Raw genomic sequence first — 25896 nt, 5'->3', positions numbered from 1 at the left:
TAACCAATCAGCGCTAACCACGAACACGCACACAAAAGTATTGTTAGTGTATCAATATAATTCGCACATTTGCCAGCAAAGTTCGAAGATAAGAATTAAATCAAATCTTATAAATTATGAAAATAAATAACTACATTAAATAAGTGAGTACTTAAAATTACAACGATGAGAACTTTAGCCTTTATCTTGCTGGTGCAAATTGCATTTTGCCTGTTAAGTGTCGCCTTTGCGGGTCGAGATTTCTACAAAATTCTTAATGTAAAAAAGTCGGCCTCAACAAATGAAATTAAAAAAGCATACAGAAAACTTGCAAAAGAACTGCATCCAGACAAAAACAAGGATGATCCCTCAGCTTCAGAGAAATTTCAAGATTTGGGTGCGGCATATGAAGTACTATCCGATCCGGACAAAAGAAAAACATATGATCGATGTGGCGAGGAATGTCTTAAAAAAGATGGGATGATGGATCATGGAGCCGACCCTTTCGCCAGTTTCTTTGGTGATTTTGGTTTTCACTTTGGTAACGGTGATCCACATGAACATCAAACTGCTCGCGGAGCCAATATTGTAATGAACTTATATGTGACTTTGGAAGAGTTGTATTCTGGCAACTTTGTAGAAATTGTTAGAAACAAGCCGGTGCTAAAACCGGCTACCGGTACACGTAAGTGTAACTGCCGTCAAGAAATGGTAACTCGTAATTTGGGTCCCGGACGATTCCAAATGATACAGCAAACGGTTTGTGATGAATGTCCAAACGTTAAACTTGTCAATGAGGAGCGTACATTAGAAGTTGAAGTTGAAGCAGGTATGGTAGATGGACAAGAAACACGTTTTGTTGCCGAAGGTGAGCCCCACTTGGATGGAGAGCCCGGTGATCTTATAATTAAAATTATGCAAACTCCGCATAAGAGTTTCCAAAGAAAAGGCGATGATTTGTACACAAACGTTACAATAAGTTTACAGGTAGGTTTGCAATTATATTGACCCATCCATTTACATGATTTATAATAAATGTTTCTTTAATTAAGGATGCGCTTATTGGATTTACTATGAACATCACACATTTGGATGGACACGCTGTGAGCATTACTCGAGAAAAAATAACGTGGCCAGGTGCACGGATTCGTAAGAAGGGTGAAGGTATGCCAAATTATGAAAATAATAATTTGCAAGGCAATCTTTATATTACATTCGATGTGGAGTTTCCAAAAAAAGAGTTGACCGATGCCGAAAAAGAAGGTAGGTGTTTTAAAAATAACATTTCTTCGAAATTAAAGGGCGTATAAAATTTAAAATTTTGTACGTCTACCTAATATACATACATATGTACATATATACATAAATACTTTTTTTCAGATCTTAAAAAAATACTTGATCAGGCGTCCATTAACAGGGTGTACAACGGGCTGTGAAATTAATTCACTGATAATTTTTAGTTATTTAAAGAATTTCTTGTCTAAAATTTTTTTAGACAAGTGAACTAGTAATATTTAAATTGTAACATACATATATTTTGAACTTTAAAATTAAGTTATTTTTTACCGTCGGGTTAAATAGATTCAATTGAAATAATTAAATTAAATTTTAAGTTATTACAAAATACCAAATGATGCTACATGCGACGAAATATAACATTTTTGTTTAAATGGTTGTTTTAATAATATAAACGGTAAGTAAAAGAAAATGCAATAGTAAATATAAAAAATTGTATCTGTAAAATTAATTTACAAGATAACTCGGTGTATACATATCTACGTATTTAAACGTCAACATTAAATGCAACACGGTTTCCGGCAGAAAAGAAACAAAGTGCAGGATAGGGGAGATTTTGTAATGTTAGCAACACTGTCGCCAACAACGAATACCTATACACTTACAGGGCAAAAGGAAAAGGATAATCGAATTTCGAACAACCAGTATCATCTAGAACATGAAAGCACGTCTTGTGGTGCAAACGCGTTGTGACTTAATGTAACCGGGGAAAATGTTCGATATATTTATTTAAGTGCGATTTTATTTTTGAAATGGTTCACTAGTGGAGTGAGTTATATTACATTTGAAAAGTTTCCAAAATTACTTAAAATTGTTTTTTTTACAATATGTAGCTGAACGGTTTATCCATACCGTTAGTTGAAAAACTTCAACCATTTCATATTTTCTGCCAAAATTTGTGAAGTGATTCTTATGAATGTCGCGTAAATATTTTAATATAGAGGTAAGTGATATATGTATACATACATACATATATGAATCAATACATAGAGTATTTATGTACGTATGTAAATATGGACAATTGAAATTATAGCATCTCAAACTGTGAGATAATAAAATAGACATATGTATATTCCACCTTTTCCTCTACATTTTCACACTACAGCAAGCTCTGTTATTAGTTTATTATTTCTGGCAGCGGCGCCCTCCACTAAGCTATCGATTTTCTCTTGTTTTTCAACCGTCAGTGACCTAAAAATTACTGACAACCGGCTCAGCATTGTGTACATATGTACGTAACGATGTTACATTATCATTTCCATATACATACATACATATGCCGTATGTGTCAAAAACAGAGAAACATTAAAACTGAATTCAATCTGTGGGAAATAGTTTTGGAATAATCCTTACTTTTTACTTACTGAAGGTGTCCTTCTCACCACTTTACGAGTAAAATAACATAATGCTTTCAGCTTAGTTGTAGTTAGTTGTATTAAGCTATGGACTAATTGCTAATCCACACTTTTCTTGCAGATAACTTTAATTTATTTTTTACTGCTTATACCATGGCCTCAAACACAAATAATAAAGTTACTTTGCTCCAAAGATAGCAGTCGCTTAGTACGCAAAATAGTGCGTTCAAAGTGGACACCCATATTGGATAAATATTCGGTGAGTACATTTAGAACCATATGAACACGGTTGCTGAGATTGTCTACTTTTAGGCGAAATTACCATTAGAATGTCCGTTACATCCGCTGCGCGATGTTTTTGCTCCATGCCAAGATGCCAAAAAACGAGACCGACCAACCCAGTGGACATGTCGCCTGTGTGGTAAAAGCTTCTATCAAGAAAGATTTTTGGATTTACACTTTGAGACGCGTCACAAAAGTATCATTAATGAGGTTTGGAAAACAGCTAGAGCCTTCATATGTATATATGAATATCGTTGTTTACATAATTACATTCCTATAATTAGGCCGAGGATGCTGTCTGCTTGGCCGATTTTTGTGATATAATGCGATGCGAGGTATTCCAAACAGAGGAGTCATCCAGCTTGACCACCAGCGACCAGCATGTCGTCACTGATATCGAAGTTTGGGGCGATTCTCTGGGTCAGAATTCGGCATTAGCTAAAGCGAATACGCCATATTTGAGTTTAATACCTCTAAGGTAAAATTAATAAATTGTTTTCAAAATTATGAGTATTAAAAGTTTTATTTTTACCTCGTAGAACTTCATCTATAGGCGGTACACGAGCGTCTAAAGTACAAACTCGTCAATTATGTCAAGACAAAATTGGTCAGAATAAATTTAAGGACACGGGTAAGTTATAGTGCATACATACATATGTATATGTATGTAGATCCTACACTCAATTGGTAACCCATCCGAAATCCCTATCAAACTTCCTGTCCAAAAAATATAGTCGAAAATATAATTATTGCTGAAAAGAGCAAGAAGACGACCACCATCATTGCCAATGAACCAATAAAAAATATGAAAAAGGGACATGCTGACGGTGAACATTCAACAGGAAGTTCTACATCTGCGGATCACAACAAGGCTGCCAATACACAACCGCCACCACACCCTCGAAGCCAGAAAGCCAAAAAGAAAGGATCAAAGGTACAAGAAGATCACAATGAGGCAGATGAAGGAAGTCCAAATCAACCTGACAATAGCAGCAAGCCCAAAAACGAGAATGGAAACATGCAGAAGACACGCTCCAGTTGCAAGGCCGAGGAACTTAACAAACTGAAATTGCAATGCGAGTTTTTAGTTCGCAGTTGCATCTCTGGCCTTCTGCTGACTATGACGGATCAGATGTTTAAAGAAATGGAAGGTTGTCTAAATTATTTATTAATCTATAGTGCATGATATAATATTTCTATAACATCTATTACAGAGGAAATGAATAGAGCTGTTTGTTGGTATTTATCATGCGAACGCTATTGGGAGGATGGTCCGCTTGAGTCCCGCACATTTCCTTGGGGGTTGACGTTAATACTCATCTTCGTTTTATCGACTGGAGTATGCTTTTGCTACTACATTATTTGGATATTATTTGAGTAAGTAATTAATGCGTCTACTCACATCACCGACGACAAGTGATGTAGTTTTAAGTCAAGCAACACACTATTCTTGAATGCTTTTTGATTAAGCAAAAGTTGTCTATTTCAGTTCCGAAGAGACGACAATCAATGCAAATCAGCACGATTACATGTACCAACGGTATCAGCAATCAGGCGCAATAAAACACCCGCACCAACAGCAGCAGCAGCAGCACCAGGCAATGACCTCTACCGGTATGTACAGTGGCATGCGGCAAAACGTGGCTCAGCCATACTATTACCAACAGTCGGTCCACGAATTATACCCCGAACCACTTCAATACGATTATCGCCACAGTCCAAGACGATACAGGACCGAGGCCCATACGCAGAGCACTTCAACGGTGGCCGACATGGCTGGGACACCACACCATCGACATGCACCGACGCAGAGTCACGTTTACCAACAGGACATTTTAGACCGACGCGACTATACAAGTAGACCTATTGCCACAACAGCGGTTACAACTGTAGGTGGCAAGACGATGAACAGTTCCGGCGGTGCACCAAAGTCCGCGAGCACTGCAGGTCTGGGGACATCCGGTGTCACAGCGTTGGATAGCGAACCGAGCATGGGTGTGGCTGCGGGAGGAGGACGGCATTACAATACCCACCCACGGCCCTTAACCTCTCATCATCGGAATAGCGGCGCCTCTCAGCATTCACTACGCGCTTCATCATCTATTCAAGAATTTATGCAGAATGACATAGGCCAAAATGAGCATTACATCTATGTTACGTATCCGCCAGATCTAAAAAAACGTTATTTTGATAAATACGAATAAATACTGGAACGTCCACATATGCAGCTGATCGCCATTATTTATTGGCTTTGGATAGATCGGATGCACTTGGCAGATGCTTAAGGGCAGTACATAGTAAAATGAAATATTTAAATATAAAATAATACACTCACATACATAAACGCCATCGCATCGATATATTCATATATATATTATGTATATGCTCGAAACTCTCTCGGGGCTTGAAAGCATTCTCAAAGCATCGAAATGTCATAATTATTCATTAATGAAGTAAATATTTCTAAATAAATTTCCAAAAACAAAACGAACAAATAAGAATTGTGTATGCATACATACTACATGTAGAGAATGCGGCTTACATTTTGAGGTGTCATTATTTTATGACCAACCACGACCCAACTTCAACTTCCTAACCTCAAAGGAGAATCAAGAAACTCGAAGTTTGAATCAGTTTTTTCCCAAAAGTATAAATTAAAACCATTTCAGTTTTCGATTGTTGCGTTAGCAACATATACATACATACATATATTATTATTTTATTGTTTTAGGTCCCTTTATATGAAGATATTGGTTGTTTTTCATATGTTTTACTATATAGTAAATACTTAGTTCCACAGTCATGTCACAGTTATTGTAAAATACGTACATGAAAATTATAATAATTTATACATTAATTAGAAGAATATCGAGATTTTATAAACCAATTCTTTAACTACTTAACGGTAAAGATATGCTTATAATTTTCTAAATTTCGTTCGGCATTTATGAATTCGTATCCTTATATTGTTAATAAACTTAAGTACATCGAGTGTATTTAGGTACTCTCTTAAACGAAAAGAACACGCCAAACAAGGCGGTTCTTTGTTTTTACATGACTGCCATGACATTGCCTCCGAAGTATCCCGGCTCGACGAATCTTTCATAGTTCTGAAAATAAAAATAAAATAAACTCCAACGTAACAACTGAAAATCAGCAAATCAAAAATGAAAAACTAAGCCAAAGAAATCAAACGTAACTAAAGAAATTATTTAAAAATAAACTTTTGTTTTGTCACTTCAAAAGTATTTGAATTTACATACATATATACAATTCCAGTTAGATATATTTATTTATTTTTTTTATGTTTTTACTTTTTTTTATAAAAATATAATTAGTTTTGAATCTAGTTCTGATTATTTTTTTATTTGGTTTCTACGCATTACAAACGATGTAGGAAACTGAACACAAATTTGATTGTGTATCTCTTCTTGTAACTTATTTAAGTTGATCTGATCAATTATTCGGATCTTCATTCATCTTGCATTGGCTATCGCCTTTCATTTAGGATTTCTATCTCACCTTAGATTCTTCAAAATCCGATTCGTCGTCGCTGCTTTCATATTCGCTTTCCGGTGGTGATAATGGCTCTGCGCCAAATTTTTCTAAACTGCTTTGCATTTGTGACCTCTTCAGAATGCATGTTAGTTGATATGCAGTCAGCCGTCCGAAAGTGGTTGTTTCCAAATTCGGCTTACAATCATCCAGGAGGAAATTGAATAACTCCTCATTACCCTTTTCAATGGAAATATGTAGAGGTGTGTATCCACCTTTTCCTTCCTGCAAACAAATAAATATATATGTATGTATATTAGAAAATGATTCCATATGGAATTATGTATATGTATGTCTTATAAAAGTCTTACTCTGGCATTGATGTCCGCTCCAGACTGTACTAAAGTTTTTAATATTTGTAAATGGCCTCCTTCGGCAGCCAAATGAACACAATATTCGCCTAAAAGCAACAAAATAGATATATTCAATATTTAATATACTATAAGATAACAGTCGATGCAAAACAAATGAAGTTCGAAATATTTCCACATTATACATAACAGTCATTTTATTTCAATACTTTCTCAACATGTCGCACAGAGTGTAATCCAGTTTGATAAAAAAAAATTAGGTATAAATAAATGATCAGGAGGATGAGACGAGTTGGATGCCGAGTGGCTGTCCGTTCGACCGTTTGTGCAAGCGATAACTTGAGTAGCCTAAGGAGATAGGTACGGCATGTAAGATATCAAGTGACCATAAAGTATTGGATGTACTGAAGTTTAATGCCGAAAGTGTGAAATTGGTTTACGAATTACCCCGATATTCATATATTGCAAATAATGGTTTTCGTTATTCTAGCAAATTTTAAACCAAAAATACAATTTAAGTATGTATTTGTTATATACTATGTAGTTTTATATATGTAATAAACATATGTACACATATCTGTTTATAATATATATGTACATACATATACCTGTAACATATGCATACATATGTATGTATATGCGTATGTAGACTTTGGTTTCGGCGCTTTCTTCTTCTTCTTCTTAATTCGCGTAGACACCGCTTACGCGATTATAGCCGAGTTAACAACAGCGCGCCAGTCGTTTCTTCTTTTCGCTACATGGCGCCAATTAGATATTCCAAGCGAAACCAGGTCCTTCTCCACTTGGTCCTTCCAACGGAGTGGAGGTCTTCCTCTTCCTCTGCTTCCCCCGGCGGGTCCTGCGTCGAATACTTTCAGAGCTGTTTTCATCCATCCGGACAACATGGCCTAGCCACCGTAGCCGCTGTCTTTTAATTCGCTGAACTATGTCAATGTCGTCGTATATCTCGTACAGCTCATCGTTCCATCGAATGCGATATTCGCCGTGGCCAATGCGCAAAGGACCATAAATCTTTCGCAGAATTTTTCTTTCGAAAACTCGTAACGTCGACTCATCGGTTGTTGTCATCGCCCAAGCCTCTGCACCATATAGCAGGACGGGAATTATGAGCGACTTATAGAGTTTAGCTTTTGTTCGTCGAGAGAGGACTTTACTTTTCAATTGCCTACTCAGTCCGAAGTAGCACCTGTTGGCAAGAGCAATCCTACGTTGGATTTCCAGGCTGACATTGTTGGTGGTGTTAATGCTGGTTCCTAAATAGACGAAATTATCTACAACTTCAAAGTTATGACTGTCAACAGTGACGTGATAGCCAAGTCGCGAGTGCGACGACTGTTTCTTTGATGACAGGAGATATTTCGTTTTGCCCTCGTTCACTGCCAGACCCATTTTCTGTGCTTCCTTGTCCAGCCTGGAGAAAGCGGAACTAACGGCGCGGGTGTTGAGGCCGATGATATCAATATCATCGGCATACGACAGCAGCTGTACACTCTTATAGAAGATGGTACCTTCTCTATTTAGTTCTGCAGCTCGAACTATTTTCTCCAGAAGCAGGTTGAAGAAGTCGCAGGATAGGGAGTCGCCTTGTCTGAAACCTCGTTTGGTATCGAACGGCTCGGAAAGGTCCTTGACGATCCTGACGGAGCTTTTGGTGTTACTCAACGTCAGTTTACACAGCCGTATTAGTTTTGCGGGGATACCAAATTCAGACATCGCGGCATAAAGGTAGCTCCTTTTCGTGCTGTCGAAAGCAGCTTTCGGTTTCGGCGCTTTGCGCACCAAAAAACATCATACTTAATTTATGAATGAATGTTGTGAGATTGGTAACCTTCTTTTTTTAAACCGCTGATACAATAAGTGTGGGTGCAGACGTGAAATCATTTGTTGCTCATTAAAGGCAACTGAATCGGGCAAAATGCGAGACCCGGCAACTAAATCCTTCGTGTGTGAACAAAGTAACAAATTAAGCTCTTAGCTCAGGACTAAGTACGCAGTTCGTGCTTTTAAGCTCTCATTTTGACTATGAAATAATCTAAACAAAATGCCAACGGTATTTCAAGCCAGAAACAAGTATTTCATATGTACATTCATAAATTCAATTTACTTTTATACTTATACTTATATACATATGTACATATGTATGTTCATACAGAAGTCATACGACGGAACTGAGACTTCTCTACACCAACTAACCCACACAGTAAAGACATATATATGTACATTCATATAAACATGATAGCAGTGAACCATGGCAATCGAACGATGACGCCGAACAAACGTGCCCGTGCACTTATGGGCCGCTTATGTGTGCGTTCAGAAAAAACCCGAGAAATTCCCATAATAAAGTACACAAGTAAGCAACAATACTTTTACATACAGAAATGTGAGTTAAGTTCGTAAAAGCTAAAATTAACAAAGCCAAAAACAAAACAATAATGCTAATAATCGTTATATGACAACGATAGTAACCCAGTAGGAATCCGAATGAGTACGATAGTATGAAGTGTTCGTCCTCAAGGCGGTTTTCTACTGGGCAAGTGGTAGCCGAATCGATCTAGTATAAAAAAAGCTGTCAAAAGCACTAGAATAATACACAAAGTACATACATACATATGTATTTAATGGACAAGATCAACAGGCATTGGTAAGCTCGGAAATTACTTTGCAGCGATTAGAGCCGAACTAGCATTCTTAACAATGAATTTCTTCCTACAAATTCCAAGTGATTGAAAGAAAACATCAAAAATAAATCTTATATTGCTTTGAATACGTAAATTCATATGTATGTATGTAAGTATGTAAACAGCTCTCCTTATCCTACCTACAGTATCGCCTGCAAGTTTCGAGAAACATGCGGTTTTCGTATAATTTATAATTACAATATTGATAATATTATGTTTATATGTTTGTATGTGTACCAATTAGTCAAAATTGTAATATTGCCATAAATATTACTCATCAAAAACATTTGAATGGTTTGATGTAGATTCATGTGAATCGTCGGAGCATGTCGGGAAACTGAAGTTCAAGTAAATCTCCGAGAAAATGAATGGACTGTGAATTACCAACCACAAACGTACTTATAATAAACAGAAACAATTTTGCATTGAAGATAAGAGATACGAGTGAGTAAGCTGTCACCGCCAAGTTTTAGATCTTTTTGAATTCCCCAATACGTAACATACGCATGAATATACACTTGTATGTACACACTTGTACGACAGGGTTTTTCAATGAAATAACATTTTTCCAATGGCCCCTACAATCTTGATAAGAATTAGTTAACAACAAGAAGCATGAAGCTTTACTCATTCGGAAAACAATTTCAATATAAGCACAAATATGTTTGCAGTTACCTGCCATAAATCATAGTTAATTTCATTAACTACTATGAGGTTGAAACTAGTTGCAAGGTAGTTAAGAAGTAGTTTATTTCTGCAGGGTATTTAAGACAGCGCAAACACTAACTAAAGGCGGGTTTTCCGCCTATTTGGAAGGAAGGAAATACAAAAGCATTTGACACTTAACAATGTAACTCTATTCGCACGGTGAATTGGTGACTGCTTTCAGTTATGTGACGATTGTAGCGAAACTGTAATAAAAACATAAAAACGCTTGCGCAAAGCAGGTGAAATAACAGAAAACCCCAGCGACAACTTTCAACGAAATGCCGCTATAAAAAACCTCAAAACGAATAAAACCAAATAAGACAAGACGAAGAAACCGATAATGGTCGAAAGTAATCTGAGAAAGTAACACGTGCACCAATAAAACAGTTAAACGATACTACATAAGTGAAAAATTACTTTGATTTCTTTGAGAGAGTTCAAGAGATTTAGCATAAAAATAACCTAAACTTACTCGAAATGCACATAGTTTAGTAACTTCACTAGTTACTTAGATCCTATCTAAGAAGTTTACTTCCGTAGCCAATGCCAATGTCGATGCCTTCAATTTTAAATTTGAAGGTTTGAATATATACTCTGAAAATCTGTGAAAATTTTACATTGTTTAATGTTAATTTTTCATAGGCCCTCATTGCTGAATTGATTAAAGCCTCCATAGCTGGCATTTTGTACGCTTGGTATAAACAGATAGAGTAAAACCTGTTCGTGACACCCAAATCATGTGAAACGCAACCGAATAAAAGAGTTTTCGGAGACTCTCTAGCAAGCAGATGGCCGGTGATGTAAACGCTAGTCAGTGGTAAAATAAAAATGCACAGATCAATTTTTATTTTGTATACAGTAATTATGTAACCAAAATTCAATAATTCTTTCAGTTATTTATGTATACACAGGCATACATATACGGATTCACTTTAAATATTACATTCTGTTGTTTTCGTATCTAATCAATGCACATTCACGCCCGATTCACAAGTAATCTTAACAACAATATTGAAATGCGGTAAAACACTTCAACGGTTACAAATAAGGCAGCGGTAAGCACGAAAGCATAAAACGATTTATCAGTGGGTATTTTCCAAAGTGAACACAACCAATTTACAAAAAGATTTTGGACACATATCGGACAGCTTTTATGACAGATGATAATAATACAACGAGCATTACCAATACGTCTATGATAAATATAACTAACGGACAGGGATTTCGAAAGGCTGATAACCACCTTTGAAAAGACTTTTCGACAGAAAAACAGAAAAGTTAATTTTATATCCTTTTGCGGGGTATCCTGTGATACCCTAAATACCAAAACACAAGACATGATTCCGTTATATGTTTTACGTAGTGTGTATATACAAACGTATATGTATGTACATACATATGTACATCCAAAGTTTGTTGCTTTTAACGTCAGCTTTCGAAAGTTTAACTTCTTCAGCCATATTTCAGTCATTTGTTAGTCTCGCTTCATTTTCGCTGCTCTTCTGTACAATCGGTTGTTTGGAATTTTGCCCTAATCATGCTGTTGCCATTTGCTTTTGTTATTTGGTGTTGGGGAAAACCCCAAAATATTTTATATTTAGCAGCGTATCAAACGCGGCGACTGCAATGAGCTTTGATTTCATTGTGGTCAAAATACTAACCAATGGGGATACAAGTTTATATTACATGTGTTCATCATACATAATGTAATGAATGTAGATAAACATGCTAACAGCATTAGACATCACTAAGCTGTAATTACATACAAATGTAAGTACAAACAAAGCTTTGGGTTCTTCCGATTGAGGGGAAAGTTTCTAGAAAACGAAGAAAGTCCACCCCGAGCGCATTAAATAACAAGGGGATGTGCGTTGAATCAAGCATTACCAGACACCTGTTGACTGCCTCAAGTCAAGTAGAAAAAGCATATGCACATTGTAAAATAACCTCACTTTCAATATCTTACAAAAAAAAATCAAAGTACGTGAATTATTATAGAGAAGTCATGCAAATAATATACTCTTGGTGTACAAATATTTTCCTTGAAACGTTCACGCAATTTTACATTTTGAACATATAATATCTCTGTATATAATTTTACGAATGAGGTAGTTTCTCGAAATATACGAAGAATTTTGTGTGTCAGCCAATTTGACGTCTGTGCAAAGAACGCGAAAAATATACATATGTACATACATAAATAAACAAGAAACACACTTTCGTTTAGCTTGCGGCGTTTAGGTCGGTCTGTTTTACTCGCCTTTTACTACATTTGTTCTTCAAAAAACGGCATATAATACAACGATGTGAACTACATCCTATGCACATATGTACATACATACATACATGTGTATTGCGTTAAGATTTAAGATGCAAAGTAAATCAATTTATTTAACAGTCAAATTGGGCTTTTTAATTTTTTTTTCAATATTTGTATGGCTAAAATATTATTTTTGTGTATAAAAATTTCAGTTTTTTTTTTAAATAACAATATGTTTATAAAACCGTGCCTCTGACGACATATTCATATATTGCTTCTAGGGACAATAGCAACAATCATACTATAAATGTAAGAAAACAATTTATGTATGAATATACATACATACTTATGTACATATGAATAAATATATAGAGCAATGTACCTTGTATCCTCACTGAAGGCATGCGCTATTTATAGCTCCACTTGACCGATCAATACATTAACGGTATTATTGGTGCAGATATACTATACATACATATACACATAAATGTGTATAATGTAACAGGTTTACCTAAAACAAGCTAATACCTGAGTCAACCAAATATTTAATCCATACACACATACATACATACAAACATACATAACTTAGTCAGTTTATTTTGGTTTCTCATACCGGAGTTGGCACAATTATTTACAACCTTTGCAAAAACTTTGCGACTGAGGGGCGCAAAAATTAAAATTTTCCTTTGGAAAAACTTTTATTGACGTCAGTACTTTCGGCATGCGCCAAAAATCTATCGTGTTCTGAAATGCCGTATTGGACATACAAATTATATATTATATGTATGTATATATATGTATGTATTCTACTGAATAAAAGATTAAGAAATTTGTATACCTTAAATGTATGTGCATATTTATGTAATTATATTCTGAATATACATATGTACATAAATTCATATAAACGTGTAAGTAAATGAAATTATGTACATACATATGCTTACGTAAATTTTGTTCAAGGCAATGGCTTCCACGGCTGTTTAATTTTATATCACATAATATGCACATACACACATGAACATAGCGAAATATTACGTCTATAAATAAAAATATCTATATACGCTGAGAATTCCTTATTTTCGTTACCGTTATGTTGTCTTCGCGCTTGTCTAGCCGAGAAACAGAGACAGTCGCCAATTTTTATATTTTTGGAAAGGCTTTTTTTTTTAATCAAGCAAATAGTCGCACTAAAATAATTTGCCTTTCATACGGAAATATTTATTTGAATTCATTGTATATATCATATATTCTCACTAAACGACTATATTTAATTATCTTTAGGAACCATATGATAGTCAAAAAGACATTCAAAATTCGAAAACAAAAGTTAAATAAATAACTTACCGTTGTAATTGCGAATTTCTAAACCAGTGGGTAAAGATGCATAACTAAGTGAAGAAACTCGCTTATCATTGGATCTGTAACCAAACTGGCGGTGAGCTTCATTGATCTCTGAAGCACTAAATGGAACAGTTAAAGCATTCACACATTGTTCATCGCCAGACATACAAGCAATATGTAAGGCTGTGTTTCCGTTGTTGTCGCGTATGGTTGGCTGCAAATACAGAATAGAGCCCATATTTACTAAACCATATACTTGATTGACTATTAATATTATAAACGTATACTAACTTTTCCATAGATCAAACATACCTTGGCGCCAGCTAGCAATAGCATGCGCATAATTTTTCTCTGTTTTGTTAGCGCAGCTAGATGTAAGGGAGTTTGTCCATAATCGTTTTTTATGTCCAACAGACAAGGATGTATAGCGAGGCGGAAAAGAGCAGCTACCACATTGTCGTATCCCGATATGCAAGCCAAATGAAGATAACTGAATAAAAAATCATTTTAAGAATACATGAAAACAGTGATATTTTATTTAAAAGATTTAAAAATTAAATTTTAATTTTAACCCAATTGAGTAATAATGACTTAAATTCATAAATACGAAACATTAACATAATTTAACAAAACTTGTTATTGGCGGGGAGACATAGAAAGGGTTATCGCAGACAATTACTCCCGGTACGGGAGCACAGGTAAGCACAGTGCTCTGAAAATTTTGTTTGCAGATTTTTTTTAACAATTGATGGATTAGGGACTCGCATCCTATATCCCCCCGCGTTTCTTTCAACGGCCGTGATTGTGGGAAAATAAAGCTTGTATACTTTATATTTAGAACTTACGTGTCTCCTTCGTCATTTTGTTGGTAGTATTGTTCCCATGCTGGCAATTTATTGAGGAGTTCAGCCGATGCCTTTGTTGGTTTCGCTTGTTCAGGGTCCACGGCAGTATCTTTGCAAGACGCGCCCAAGTCATTTATTGTGCCGTGTTGTAAACTAAGATTAGAAAAGCGTTCTGAAATGTGAGCATCGACATCTTGCTTTGTTTTCATTTTATTATCTTGTGAACTTGTAAATTCAGATGCACTTGTTTGGTTTACTTGTGGTCGCGATCGTGTATTGGGCTGTACAATGGCATGAGGAGGCTCAGTGTCGGCATGTAAATCGTTGGACTCACATTCTTCTTCCTCAATGCAGCCCGAATCAACAATACATAATTCCTCAGCAGCTTTTTCACAATGTTCGCCAATATTAGCAAAATTCCCATCTCGGTGTACTGATTTATCGATATTGGGATTTTGGGCATTCAAATTGTTACCAATGTTTTCAGCAGAACTTTGTTTACATTCTTCATCTTCTTGGAAGAAAGAGTTTTGTGGTCCTGAAAGAAACCCCGAATCCGTTCCGTGTGCCAAATCGAAGTCTACATTTCCTAATAACTCCTTCTTTTGACAACTTTCTTCATCGGTGTTCTTATTTCCACTTTTAAATTCCGCTGTATTTTTATTCGACATTTTATAGTTTTATTTTAATATAATTGGCAATATAAAAATTCACTGAAACTATTTTTATTGTTATTTACTCTTTTAAAAATATTGTTCATTCACAAATACTTATGTATATCAAACAGTTTACTTCTTTTAATAACAAGAAAATTCATTGCTTTCTATCAAATAATTCTAAAAATATAGAAATTAAACTTCAATTAGTATTCTACCTATATTTGAAGAAACTTATTTTGAGCTCTATATTAAAAACATTTTTTCAAACAACATAAAACACTTAATTTCAAGGTTATAACTCAAGTTTTTTAAAAGCACTGTAAGTTATAGGGATGTTAAAGATCTTTCCGTAAACGAAAAAATAATGAAAAAAAAACATTCCAATATTATGTCAAGATATGATCTTTCCATTAGTCGGGAGTTAAATATCGTTGAGACAAAATATGTATATCTCTAAAAGTTTCACCAATTGTTCGAAAGAATTCGTATTGGAATGAAAATCGAATTCATTATTTCCTAACACACAGTTTAAAAGGATCACAGGTTTTAAAGTCTCACTTTTAAATCAATGAATAATTTTTTTTAGTCATGAGCAAAGTTTAAAATAAGATGACTAGTACTTTGAGTGTATTTCACTGATCTTTAATCACTTTAGAATTTCAATATAGGAACTATTCAAATCATGTTTTTATGTTGCTTATTTATTTTTATGTGCGAAATGCTTTTATATATGTACATATATTTGTACAAATTTCGAATTCTTCATATGAACATTTTTTCACTTCTCCAATTCGCGTTTTATTCAATGTTTTTATTTTCCATCGACGGCTGTTTTATTCATTTTTATGCTAAAATGCTTAGGTACGTTAGAATCACAAATCACTTTAAGTGTTGCCTTGAATTTATTATTCTTTGGTCAAACAAATATACGCTTTCTTTTATGTATTTAATAAGTGTACGTAATGCTTGCGCTTAAATTATTTAATTTTTTACTCTTGCTGCCAACCTCACTCTAACACAATATGTGTTGATTAATTCGCTTTCTCGTTAAAACTGGCGAAAATGACAACATTGCCTGTTGCTTGGTCGCCATTTTGATTTAATCTAGTACATAATGCTCTACTACAAATTGTGATGAAAAGTTCCGATTAGTATTGCCAGTTCTAATTTTTACATCTGAAGGTTGCTTAATTTTAAATAAAATTATTTATATTGTATTAAAAAGATTAGTATACTGTACATATGTGAATGGAATGCTTTCATTTTTGTTATTCGTTATTCTATAAGGTTTCTTTTGAACACTTTTATCTACATATTTGTATTGAAAGTTATCGAAGTGTCGAAATTAATTGGCATAATTTGATCGGTAAGTACATGAATCTATAAACATTTAACTATTTATGGAAACAATCAAAGCACAAATATGTTATAAATTACTGCAACGTATTTACTGCGAAATATTTTGTACGTGGACTTTTGAATTCAAACTTATGATCAGCTGCTGACATTACCCTATTCCAATCCACGTCAGTTAATCCTTTTAGTCTTCAAAATTAGACACCGAAGTTTGAAGCCAAGTGTTATACCAAGCAGTTGTAGCCATACAAATGATGAAAAGTTCAAATATCATATACATACATAATTGGGATTTACGATGTGACTCGAGTCAGATAGACGCTTGGCGAAGTTTCGCCCCGTAATGGTTAGATTCTTGATATTTGTGCGATAACAGGAATGACTCAAGCAAAGAGATACTACGTTAATGCTTACCGGAATCGGCAATATTAGACCAAAAGTCTCAAGTCCCGATATATGTATGTATATTATACATATAAGCTCCCGTAATATCCAGAGCTCAATTGTACTAGGGTTGGGAGGGTTGTATGGTCCTAAACTATTCAATCTATAAATATTATTAAAACCAATTGGCACTCAAGTTAAATCTAAATTTTTACAGAAGCTGGTGGCATAAGGGGTAGCTTGAAAAAAATATTACTAGATATAACTTTCATTTATCGCAGAAACAAATAACACCACGAATGCTCTGCATAGTTATTTTACTAATAGGTAATAACTTGTACGCCCATATCATTAAATAATACCGCAGATGTATTCACAAAATCTCAGATTTAGTTTGCTAAATTAAAAATGTTTCCAGTATTCTCTCCCGACCAGTAAATAATGTACTGTATTTCTTAGTTCAATTTAATTTGTCAGTCAGATTATATAATCGGTAAATATACGCCATATAAAATATTAGAGAAATTTAGTGTTATAAATAACCAATGTGAGTCGTATTACAGTTATTGCTCCAGTACATGTCTTTATTTTTCGTATGTACATTTTAATTCACGACGGTGGTTGCATAGAACACAAATCAAAAAATGAAGTTGTGAGCATTAACCACTTGACACAAACACATTTATTCAAAAGGGACTACCCATTGTATTAACAAATTACCACTCAATCGACTAGAAAATAACAACATACATATATTGAACGAATTAAAATCAAATTTTCTTGCACTAATAATATTTTTATGATCACATCAATGTACATATGTATGTATGAATGTATGTATGAAAGTATGTGTCTGTATATTTTATTTGAATTGCTCTATTAAAACATAGAGCTTTTGAAGGAGTAGAAAAGGCAGTTATTTATTTTTATTCATCGTCACTGCTCTCCTCTTCAGTGCTCTCATCTTCATCTGGCAGGGGTAGTTGTTTTGCGCCATGCTTTTCTAAAATAAGTTGCATTTGTGACCTCTTGCAAATACATGCCAATTGATATGCAGTTCGTCGACCAAAAGTTGTTGCTTCCAAGTTCAGTTTGGGCTTGCAATAATTTAGTAAGAAGTTTAATAGCTCCTCATTGTTCCTTTCGACAGAAATATGTAGTGGTGTGTATCCACCTTTTCCTTCCTGCACAAATTAATAAACATGTATTAGAATTTATGATTTCATTAGATTACAAGCATTATAAAAATCTTACTCTGACATTGATATTTGCTCCAGATTGCACCAATGATCTTAGTATTTGAAGATTACCACTTTCAGCAGCTAAATGAACACAATATTCGCCTAAAAGAGAGACAAAGAAAATAAATAACAGTTTGTACAAAATAATATGCACGGTCTAAAACATAGATATGTGTATTATAAATATATCAAGTATAAGTGTGAAAATTGCTATTTCTATGATAAATAATCTAAGAACATGAAAAATGTTTTGATAAAACATATTACCACTTTTATAATTATGTTTTGATTTGAAGTATTTCAACAGTAATCATTCACACATATGTACATAATCGAGTACTACATTGCTGATTGCTCTAATAATGACAACTATGTAAGCAATGACGCTAAACGAATGTACATAGTACATACATATATAAATATTTGCTCGACGACCCACATGATTGCGTTTAGAAAAACCCGGCAAATTCCCATAATGTTGTACACAAGAAATCAACAGTGCCTTTGTATATAGGAATGTCGGTTAAGCTAGTCAAAGCGTTAAAATTAACCAAAGGGAACACAAGGCAATATCGGCAATAAAGACAACAGTCATCGTCATATGACGACGATACCATAACAGCTTAGCAAAGAATGCAATGGTGAACATTTTTACATTGTAGTTCTCATCTCCTGTAGATAATCTGCAAAATCTAATGATCCTTCAATAGGAACAAAAACGCTGGAACCGGAAAAATATATGCATAGCATGTTCAATGTACATGTGTGGATTATGCCATACATATGGTGTTAGATTTTTAAAAATTATGCCTGAATAACTTTTATTCTAATAACTTCCTTATAATATAATGAGTATTTCTCATACTAAAACATAAAACAGTAATTGGTGTTAATGTGAAACATACATTCGGAAATGCCAGGTCTAGCATTATAATCGACAATGTGAATAGTCCGTAAATCCACACCCTTGGCATATTCATGAAGACCGACAAATCAATCAAAAGTTCAATGTAACCCCATTGTGGTTACGCGATATTTACATATGTATATCCGACGTAATTACTGCCTGCGAGCGAGTGGGTCGTTTTGCAGTTTACTTCTATTAATTAACTGTACAAATTAGGGTTTTTCATAAAATAAAAAAAAAAAAAAAAACAACTGTACAAAAAAAATTTAAGGCACAATTGTGGAATGTCCAGAGTACAAAGCTACTTGTCGAATGCTTTTTATTAGGAGGTGCAGTTTTTGCTCGCTCAACGATTGCAAATAAAACATGGTTTTACCGGCTATTCACTACGAATGAAAATAAATAAAAGGTTTGTCACTCAACAATGCAGCGACTGTGACGATTGTGGAGAAAACTTTTAAATGGCATACACACTTGCGTATAAAGCAAGTGAAATAACAGAAAACCCCAGTCATGGCTATCCAAATAGTAGAAGTGATGACGAGTCGAAGCCGTGCTGAAAAACTAGCGCGTGCGCTTAAAAAAAGCTTAAACGCAATTGTGTAAATAATTTTTGGCCAATGATCAATGCGCATTACTCCCATTAAATATTTCACATGTTCCATGCATGTCACTCGTTTATACATACACATGTAAATATGTATGTACTTATGTATGAATATAGTGTAAATTACTTTAATACACACGAATGATCAAAAAAAGTGAAATGCAGTAAAAAGGAAACTTTTTAATCAAATTTTTGTAAAAAGCTGTCTAATTGTCGGTTAACCTTACTAAGGTTTTGTACGCTTGGTTTAAATTTGTTAAAACCCGTTCATACCAGCCCAATTCAAATACAACACATTTGCACCAAGCTGACTGAATGGCGAATAGATAACCAACCAAATGCGAACACAAGTCAGTGGCATCGCAACCACGCATATATCAAATATTTTTAAATTGGGTTTTTTCTTCACACATCATGATGTGGATAAACCAAACCGAACTTGAAATTACTTCATTTTCAAAGTAACATCTGTGTATACAATACAACCAAAACATTGAAGCAGCAAACAACAGATATTATTATAATAAATATTCGGAGAAAATCCAGAGTAAGAGGAAATTTTTACTCTTTGGTGTCAAATGAACAAGTCTTGCAAACGGAAATTTACGGAAGAATTTTGAACTGAATTCTTGATCGTGTGCATGTAAGCATATATTTTCAGTAAAGTCCACGTGTAATTTCCCCAAGCGCGTACATCCATTATCGTATTTCAAACTTCAAATATATAATGTAGTATACGTATGAATTTGCGGTTATTTTGCAGAAGTGCATGCACACTCCAAACACATCTAGACGTATGTATGTACATACAGACATACATGCGCATACATTTTGCTCTGCTTTTGCAGAAACGTTTTGTGCCGATTTTCGTGTTGATCGCATTGTTGTCGTTTGAGTTGTTGTTGGGGAAAACCCCGACAGATTATACTTAGCAAGATCGTATGGGCGATGACTACAATGCTTTGGCAAAATACCTGCATAACCAAAGCCATGAATGCTTTTTTTCATAACCGATTTTGTACACATGTGTATACTTAAATTCAAATATAACACCCAATATTCTTTTCTTCCTTGGTATATGTACATACATATAATATTTTGAACTTTGTCGTCTTTGTAGTCCTACGATTTGTTGTCATTAAATTAATGTAGGAGAGATATAAAATCATATACACACATATATCTTTTCTCAATAAGAAATATCCTAATATATCTACGTGCATACAATATTCTTCATTAATTTGCGCAATAACGTTTTGTTTTCCTTGAATATACTTACATACATATGTATGCTGATATTTGCGTACACGTATGTACATTTGAATCTATATATTATAATTACAGACATGGTGGCTATAAATAATAAAATAACCATTTCTGAACGTCTGTATCATTGGCTAGCCGAAAGGCCGGGCATGTTTGAGTGAATAGTCCATTTGGCAACAAAACTGTTTTATAAATAACATAAGGAAAATGTGAGATAAAAAAATAAATACAGATGACTTTTATTTAGTCATAAATTTAAATGAATTTGAGGATAAATATGTTTGTAATTATACGATTAAGGATTCTACATACCGTCATAATTTCTGATTTCAAAATTGTTGACAAGTTTACTCTGTGCGAATCCGAATAGTTGACATGCAGCATTGATCTCTGGGGCGCTAAATGGTGTTGTTAAAGCAATAAGACTTTGTTCATCTCCATTTTCACAAGCAATATGCAATGGTGTATTTCCATCACAATCTCGTATATTCGGCTATAAATATAAAGAATTAAGTCTGCTTATTTAGTCAATAAAAATATATATATTTTATTAAACAGTTATTTGATTATCATAATTTATTTATGCATTATATTAGTTGGTTTTTACATACCTCGGCGCCAGCAAGTAATAGCATACGCATTATGGTTTTATGGCTGTAAAGCGATGCCAAGTGCAGTGGGGTTTGTTCATAATCATTTTTTATGTTCAGAAGGCTTTGTTCCATAGCCAATGGGATAAGGGCAGCTACTAAATTTTCTTGCCCCGATATGCATGCCAAATGAAGGTAACTGCAAAGAAAATAATAATACATTGACCAAAATTAATTACTAGTTTTACTAAACATTTCGAATCATATAGAATTCTAGTTAAAATTTTTTTAAATATCCAAAAAATTTCTTACGTGTCTCCATCATCATTTTGTTGAAAAATTTGTTCCACTACAGACTGTTTGGACAATCCCAACGATTTATTTGATATTGCTGTTGATTGAATGGTTGGAATTCTATCAGCAGCATTTAAATTATTTGCAGTTCCACTTTCTAAACTTAGGTTGCAAAATCTTTCCGATATATGACTATCTACATCATGTTTGAGTCTCATTTCTTCACTTAAATTCGAATTTTTAGTTGCAGCGGTTGCAGACAGTGGTTTCCTGTGCAGTGTTTGTTTGGTAGTTAAGTGGCGGTCGGATTTGGTACCTGAATCGTTGAACTCTTCGTATTCTTCTTCTATGCAACCCGAATCAACAACAAATATATTCTCTTGAATTTTATCGTGGGGTTGGGAAATTCCAGTAATGTTTTTAACGTGATGTTCTGTTGTAATAATATTTGATTTTGATTTATTGAAGTCGTTTGCATCGTTTCCATCGGAGCTATATTTTGCTTCCTCCTGCTCTTCTTGAAAAGAGCTTTGAGGACCAGACAAAAATCCCGAATCTATCCCTTGGGATTGATCTTCAATATCAATGTTTTTGGAAAATTCCTTTTTTTCTGGAATGTGTTTATTATCTGCGTTAGCTGCTAAAATGGATGAACCACTTGTACCACTTCCATCCGTAATATTTGTATTTTCGTTATCACTCGTTATACACTTCACTGCTGGGTTTGACTTCGACATTTTGCAGTGCTAAATAGGTATTTCCCGTATTAAATGATTTCACATAAATTTATTTATTTTAAAAAATTGTTCTTGTTTATAATCTTATACGATTATGTATATTTTAAATTGGGTTCATTACTTTACACATCAAAGAAAAAACTTGTTACTTGTTATCGTACTTATAAAAAAAAACTGTATGTGAGATTAGCCGAAAAGCTTTGTTCCGATATAAGTCCTGTTGTAAGTTCTTTCACATTTATATAAAATTGTTTGAGTGATGTGTCGAAACAAAATTCCGTTATAAGTTCTTCTTAAGCACATAAACTTCACAACTACACTCACTTATCACATTTGCAGACGAGAATGATCTATCATTCTTGATTTACAGGTATATTTTTACTGCGTATAATAAATGTTTGTACAGCCGATGGAAACTATTCGAAATGCACGGAACGCACGGAATGCACTTAATATTTCAATTATTTTTGAATGATTATTAAATTGCAAACACGTCTTCTTCGTCAGCAAAATTGTTTATGAATGTGCTTTAGCCACTTGAAATTTTAATTATATCACTCGGGTTTTACCTTTGTACATCTTTCCGAGTTGTTCAGAAATACCTCAAATCAACATATAGTTGCCACCTTTTAACTTTCAGAAAAGCACCAAAAAAGATGTTTTATGACAAAAATGCACGTACATTCTTTTAATTAAGTAAAGTTTCTTTAAAAGAGCTTGTGCTAAATGCACAAGGAAAAAATATATATACATATATTGTGCAAATTGTATGTTACTCACTATCTATGAGTTAAAATCACTGTAAAGGAGACTGGGCTTTTTTGGGGTTTCAATTTGCAAAAAGACTTAAGATGGCAACTATGCTTAAACATATCACACTCACCTATCGTCCGTTTAAAATTGAGACAGCAATAGTACCAAGGCGAATTCATGATTTACGTCAGTGTTGCCAACACTCAAACAGAAAATCTTTTTGTATTATATTAATATTCCTTATTATAGATATACATTATCTGGTTAAACGCTAAACCAAACCTTTATCGGAAACATGTGAAAAATGGTTTTCTCGATATCTGACTCATGTGTTCACAATCCAAGTTTTGTGAACTCTTTTCCCCACACATTCACAATAATCAAACGTAGGTACGGCGACCGTCGATCAGTTTGAGCCATCATCCAGTCAAACTACCTGCGGTTAAAAATAATGTTAACCAGATATTCTTAAAATGGCCCTAAATATGATATATAATTCTATCTATTTTCTATTGGTCATTTCTCTGCTCCCTTTTACCAACAAATTTACAAGTGAAAGCAAAAAAATTATCAAGTTAAACTGAAGCAAAAGAGTATGTGAATACCTCATTAAAGTGGCTGTTTGCATACTTTAGCTAACTATTGTGAATGGTTCAAATGACAAATGAAATTAAAAATGTCTTTTTGTTCTTTTATATTTATTTATTAGAAAATCAAAATAAATGGTTACAGTATCGTTTTGCTCCACTAAGGAAGAATTATAACACTATTGCGCACGTGTCAAAAGATAAGTATGTATGTATGTATGTTAGCGCAGGGCTGTTCCACAAATGTTGCCCGTTTATTTGCGTATCTGGTATAGTTTGTTCGATTCGCTGGAGAGTAATGCTTGGCTCTGTTAGGGTCACAAAATTGACTTTAAATCAAGACTTTTGATAAAGCAAACTTTCATACTAGAGTCTGCAATAACTACAATTATTTATTCATAAAAATTCGTTCGGAACGGGGTTTAAACGCCTTGAATGATTTTATATAAAAGATGCGTTCCAAAGTAAACAGGACTTAAAAAAAAAAACAGAACAAATGTGTTTTTTCGGGAAAATCAATTTATTTTATTCAAGATCTCCTTCTGCTTCAATTCAGCTTTTTGCACGGTCCAAAAGCATGTCGAACGAGTGTTTTAGCTCGTTGGCCGGTATGGCCTCCAGTATGCCTTTGAAAACTTTGAAACCACTCGTGCACTCTGCTGCTAGACTCAAAAAGTCCTGTTTACTTTGGAACGCACCTTGTACATATTTCCATTATCACTATTTTGAAGCGAGCCCTTTTTACACTTTGGTACCCTCTAGCGATCAGAGTTTGTCCGCAGGTGGTTTAAACGCTTTGAATTACCTAGTAGATGCTATTATAATCATCAATCATCCGCCTAGGGAAATGGAGACCCACTGTTCGTATACGTCCTTGCAATGAGAGTAGCATGGTTAAACAGGATTGAGAGCCGAGTACGGTAATGCTTGGCTGTCTGTTACAATTGCCGGTTTTCGACGTCCAGCTTTCGCTGCACTTAGTGTGGTACATTGCCTGAAATAAAGTAGTGATCCGAGCCGATGTTGCCACCTCGGATAGAACGTACGTCTAGTACGTCCGTCCGTCTATCGCAACGTGATCAATCTATATTTTCCAACCATCGGCAGGGTATATTAAGTTGGCCACGATGTTTGTCATATCTAAAAGGACAGAGGCGCTATAAAATATATGTCTAAGTGATCAGCATGATGAGCCCAGTCGATTTAGCACGGATGTACGTTTATCTGTCTGTTTATACGCGAACTAGTCCTTCAGTCGATCTGAAATTTTGCACACTTTTCTCCACAAGAATCATTTGTCGGAATCACCAATATCAAACTACTTTACTATAATATATAAGTAGCTGCAACAAATCATCTCGATGGAGAGAAGGTGAGGGTCATTTGTAAGAAAAATGCCAATCTTGCTACAGAAAAGTATCGAAAAGAGGAAAACTATGTCTGTGCTTAATCGAATTTATCCATATTATTATGTTTTCCAAATTTTATTAACGATTTACAATGTTTGCACAATTCCAGTTTAGTAAAAATTAGTCAGATCATTCATAGATCAACACATGAAGGTCTCTTGTTAGTTTAAATGTGTATTTATGTATGTGTAGTATTAATACATTCAAGATATAACTTAACTAAACCGTCTTGGAGTTTTGATAATCAGCAATGAGGGAGCGCCTTCAACATATTCCAGAGAAACCGTAATCACATTTTTCATGTAGTTGTCCGATGTAGGGCGAGTGTTTTATGCCGAAGCTGTAGGCCGGAACATGTGAGAGATTAACCTGAAATGTACAGATGTACCCACAATTATATACGTACATATGTACATAAGTATGTCTATTATTAGATGCAATAAGAGATAAATCTGTTTTAATATACTTGCAG

At 34.4% G+C, this 25896-nt stretch overlaps 4 protein-coding genes and 1 long non-coding RNA gene across 10 annotated transcripts in view; 3 read left to right on the top strand and 2 right to left on the bottom strand.

Annotated features, from left to right (window-relative positions):
- Positions 1-3: 3 nt before the first annotated feature.
- On the top strand, positions 4-1649 carry LOC126752360 (dnaJ homolog shv). Its single transcript, XM_050463103.1, has 3 exons — positions 4-966; positions 1032-1242; positions 1360-1649. Exons 1-3 carry the CDS (start codon positions 166-168, stop codon positions 1413-1415), a joined length of 1068 nt encoding a protein of 355 aa, XP_050319060.1. The 5' UTR covers positions 4-165; the 3' UTR covers positions 1416-1649.
- An 87-nt stretch (positions 1650-1736) lies between these two features.
- On the top strand, positions 1737-5139 carry LOC126752352 (uncharacterized). 3 transcript variants are annotated; one of them, XM_050463085.1, is made up of 9 exons: positions 1737-2043; positions 2109-2218; positions 2752-2889; positions 2943-3122; positions 3197-3390; positions 3452-3543; positions 3755-4063; positions 4127-4289; positions 4402-5139. In XM_050463085.1, exons 2-9 carry the CDS (start codon positions 2192-2194, stop codon positions 5114-5116), a joined length of 1818 nt encoding a protein of 605 aa, XP_050319042.1. In that variant the 5' UTR covers positions 1737-2043; positions 2109-2191; the 3' UTR covers positions 5117-5139. The 3 variants fall into 3 exon arrangements, with proteins under 3 accessions (XP_050319042.1, XP_050319041.1, XP_050319043.1); XM_050463084.1 differs by having other exon boundaries at positions 3647-4063; XM_050463086.1 differs by having other exon boundaries at positions 3647-4063; positions 4389-4781.
- Positions 5140-5581: 442 nt separating this feature from the next.
- LOC126752357 (NF-kappa-B inhibitor cactus-like) lies at positions 5582-16374 on the bottom strand. Of its 4 annotated transcripts, none has more exons than XM_050463100.1 (7): positions 16287-16374; positions 14635-15470; positions 14102-14279; positions 13793-14003; positions 6779-6867; positions 6435-6692; positions 5582-6022 (listed from the first exon to the last, which is right to left on the bottom strand). In XM_050463100.1, the coding sequence occupies exons 2-7, from the start codon at positions 15303-15305 to the stop codon at positions 5963-5965; spliced, it is 1467 nt and encodes a 488-aa protein (XP_050319057.1). In that variant the 5' UTR covers positions 15306-15470; positions 16287-16374; the 3' UTR covers positions 5582-5962. The 4 variants fall into 4 exon arrangements, with proteins under 4 accessions (XP_050319057.1, XP_050319058.1, XP_050319055.1 ...); XM_050463101.1 differs by having other exon boundaries at positions 16300-16370; XM_050463098.1 differs by having other exon boundaries at positions 16030-16343.
- Positions 16375-16574: 200 nt separating this feature from the next.
- The window catches only part of LOC126752367 (uncharacterized), a 196534-nt gene continuing 187212 nt past the window's right edge, over positions 16575-25896 (top strand). The window contains exon 1 of the long non-coding RNA XR_007665989.1: positions 16575-16659. This is a non-coding gene — a long non-coding RNA (uncharacterized LOC126752367). The remainder of the gene's footprint in view (positions 16660-25896) is intronic.
- Positions 17591-23265, bottom strand: LOC126752359 (NF-kappa-B inhibitor cactus-like). Its single transcript, XM_050463102.1, has 5 exons — positions 21957-23265; positions 21666-21843; positions 21367-21547; positions 18288-18376; positions 17591-18217 (listed from the first exon to the last, which is right to left on the bottom strand). Exons 1-5 carry the CDS (start codon positions 22673-22675, stop codon positions 17960-17962), a joined length of 1425 nt encoding a protein of 474 aa, XP_050319059.1. The 5' UTR covers positions 22676-23265; the 3' UTR covers positions 17591-17959.

Source organism: Bactrocera neohumeralis, chromosome 3 (genome assembly GCF_024586455.1).
Source record: "Bactrocera neohumeralis isolate Rockhampton chromosome 3, APGP_CSIRO_Bneo_wtdbg2-racon-allhic-juicebox.fasta_v2, whole genome shotgun sequence".
NCBI lineage: Eukaryota > Metazoa > Arthropoda > Insecta > Diptera > Tephritidae > Bactrocera > Bactrocera neohumeralis.
The sequence above is the reverse complement of the archived record's forward strand: the minus strand, read 5'-3'. Positions and strand labels throughout refer to the sequence as shown.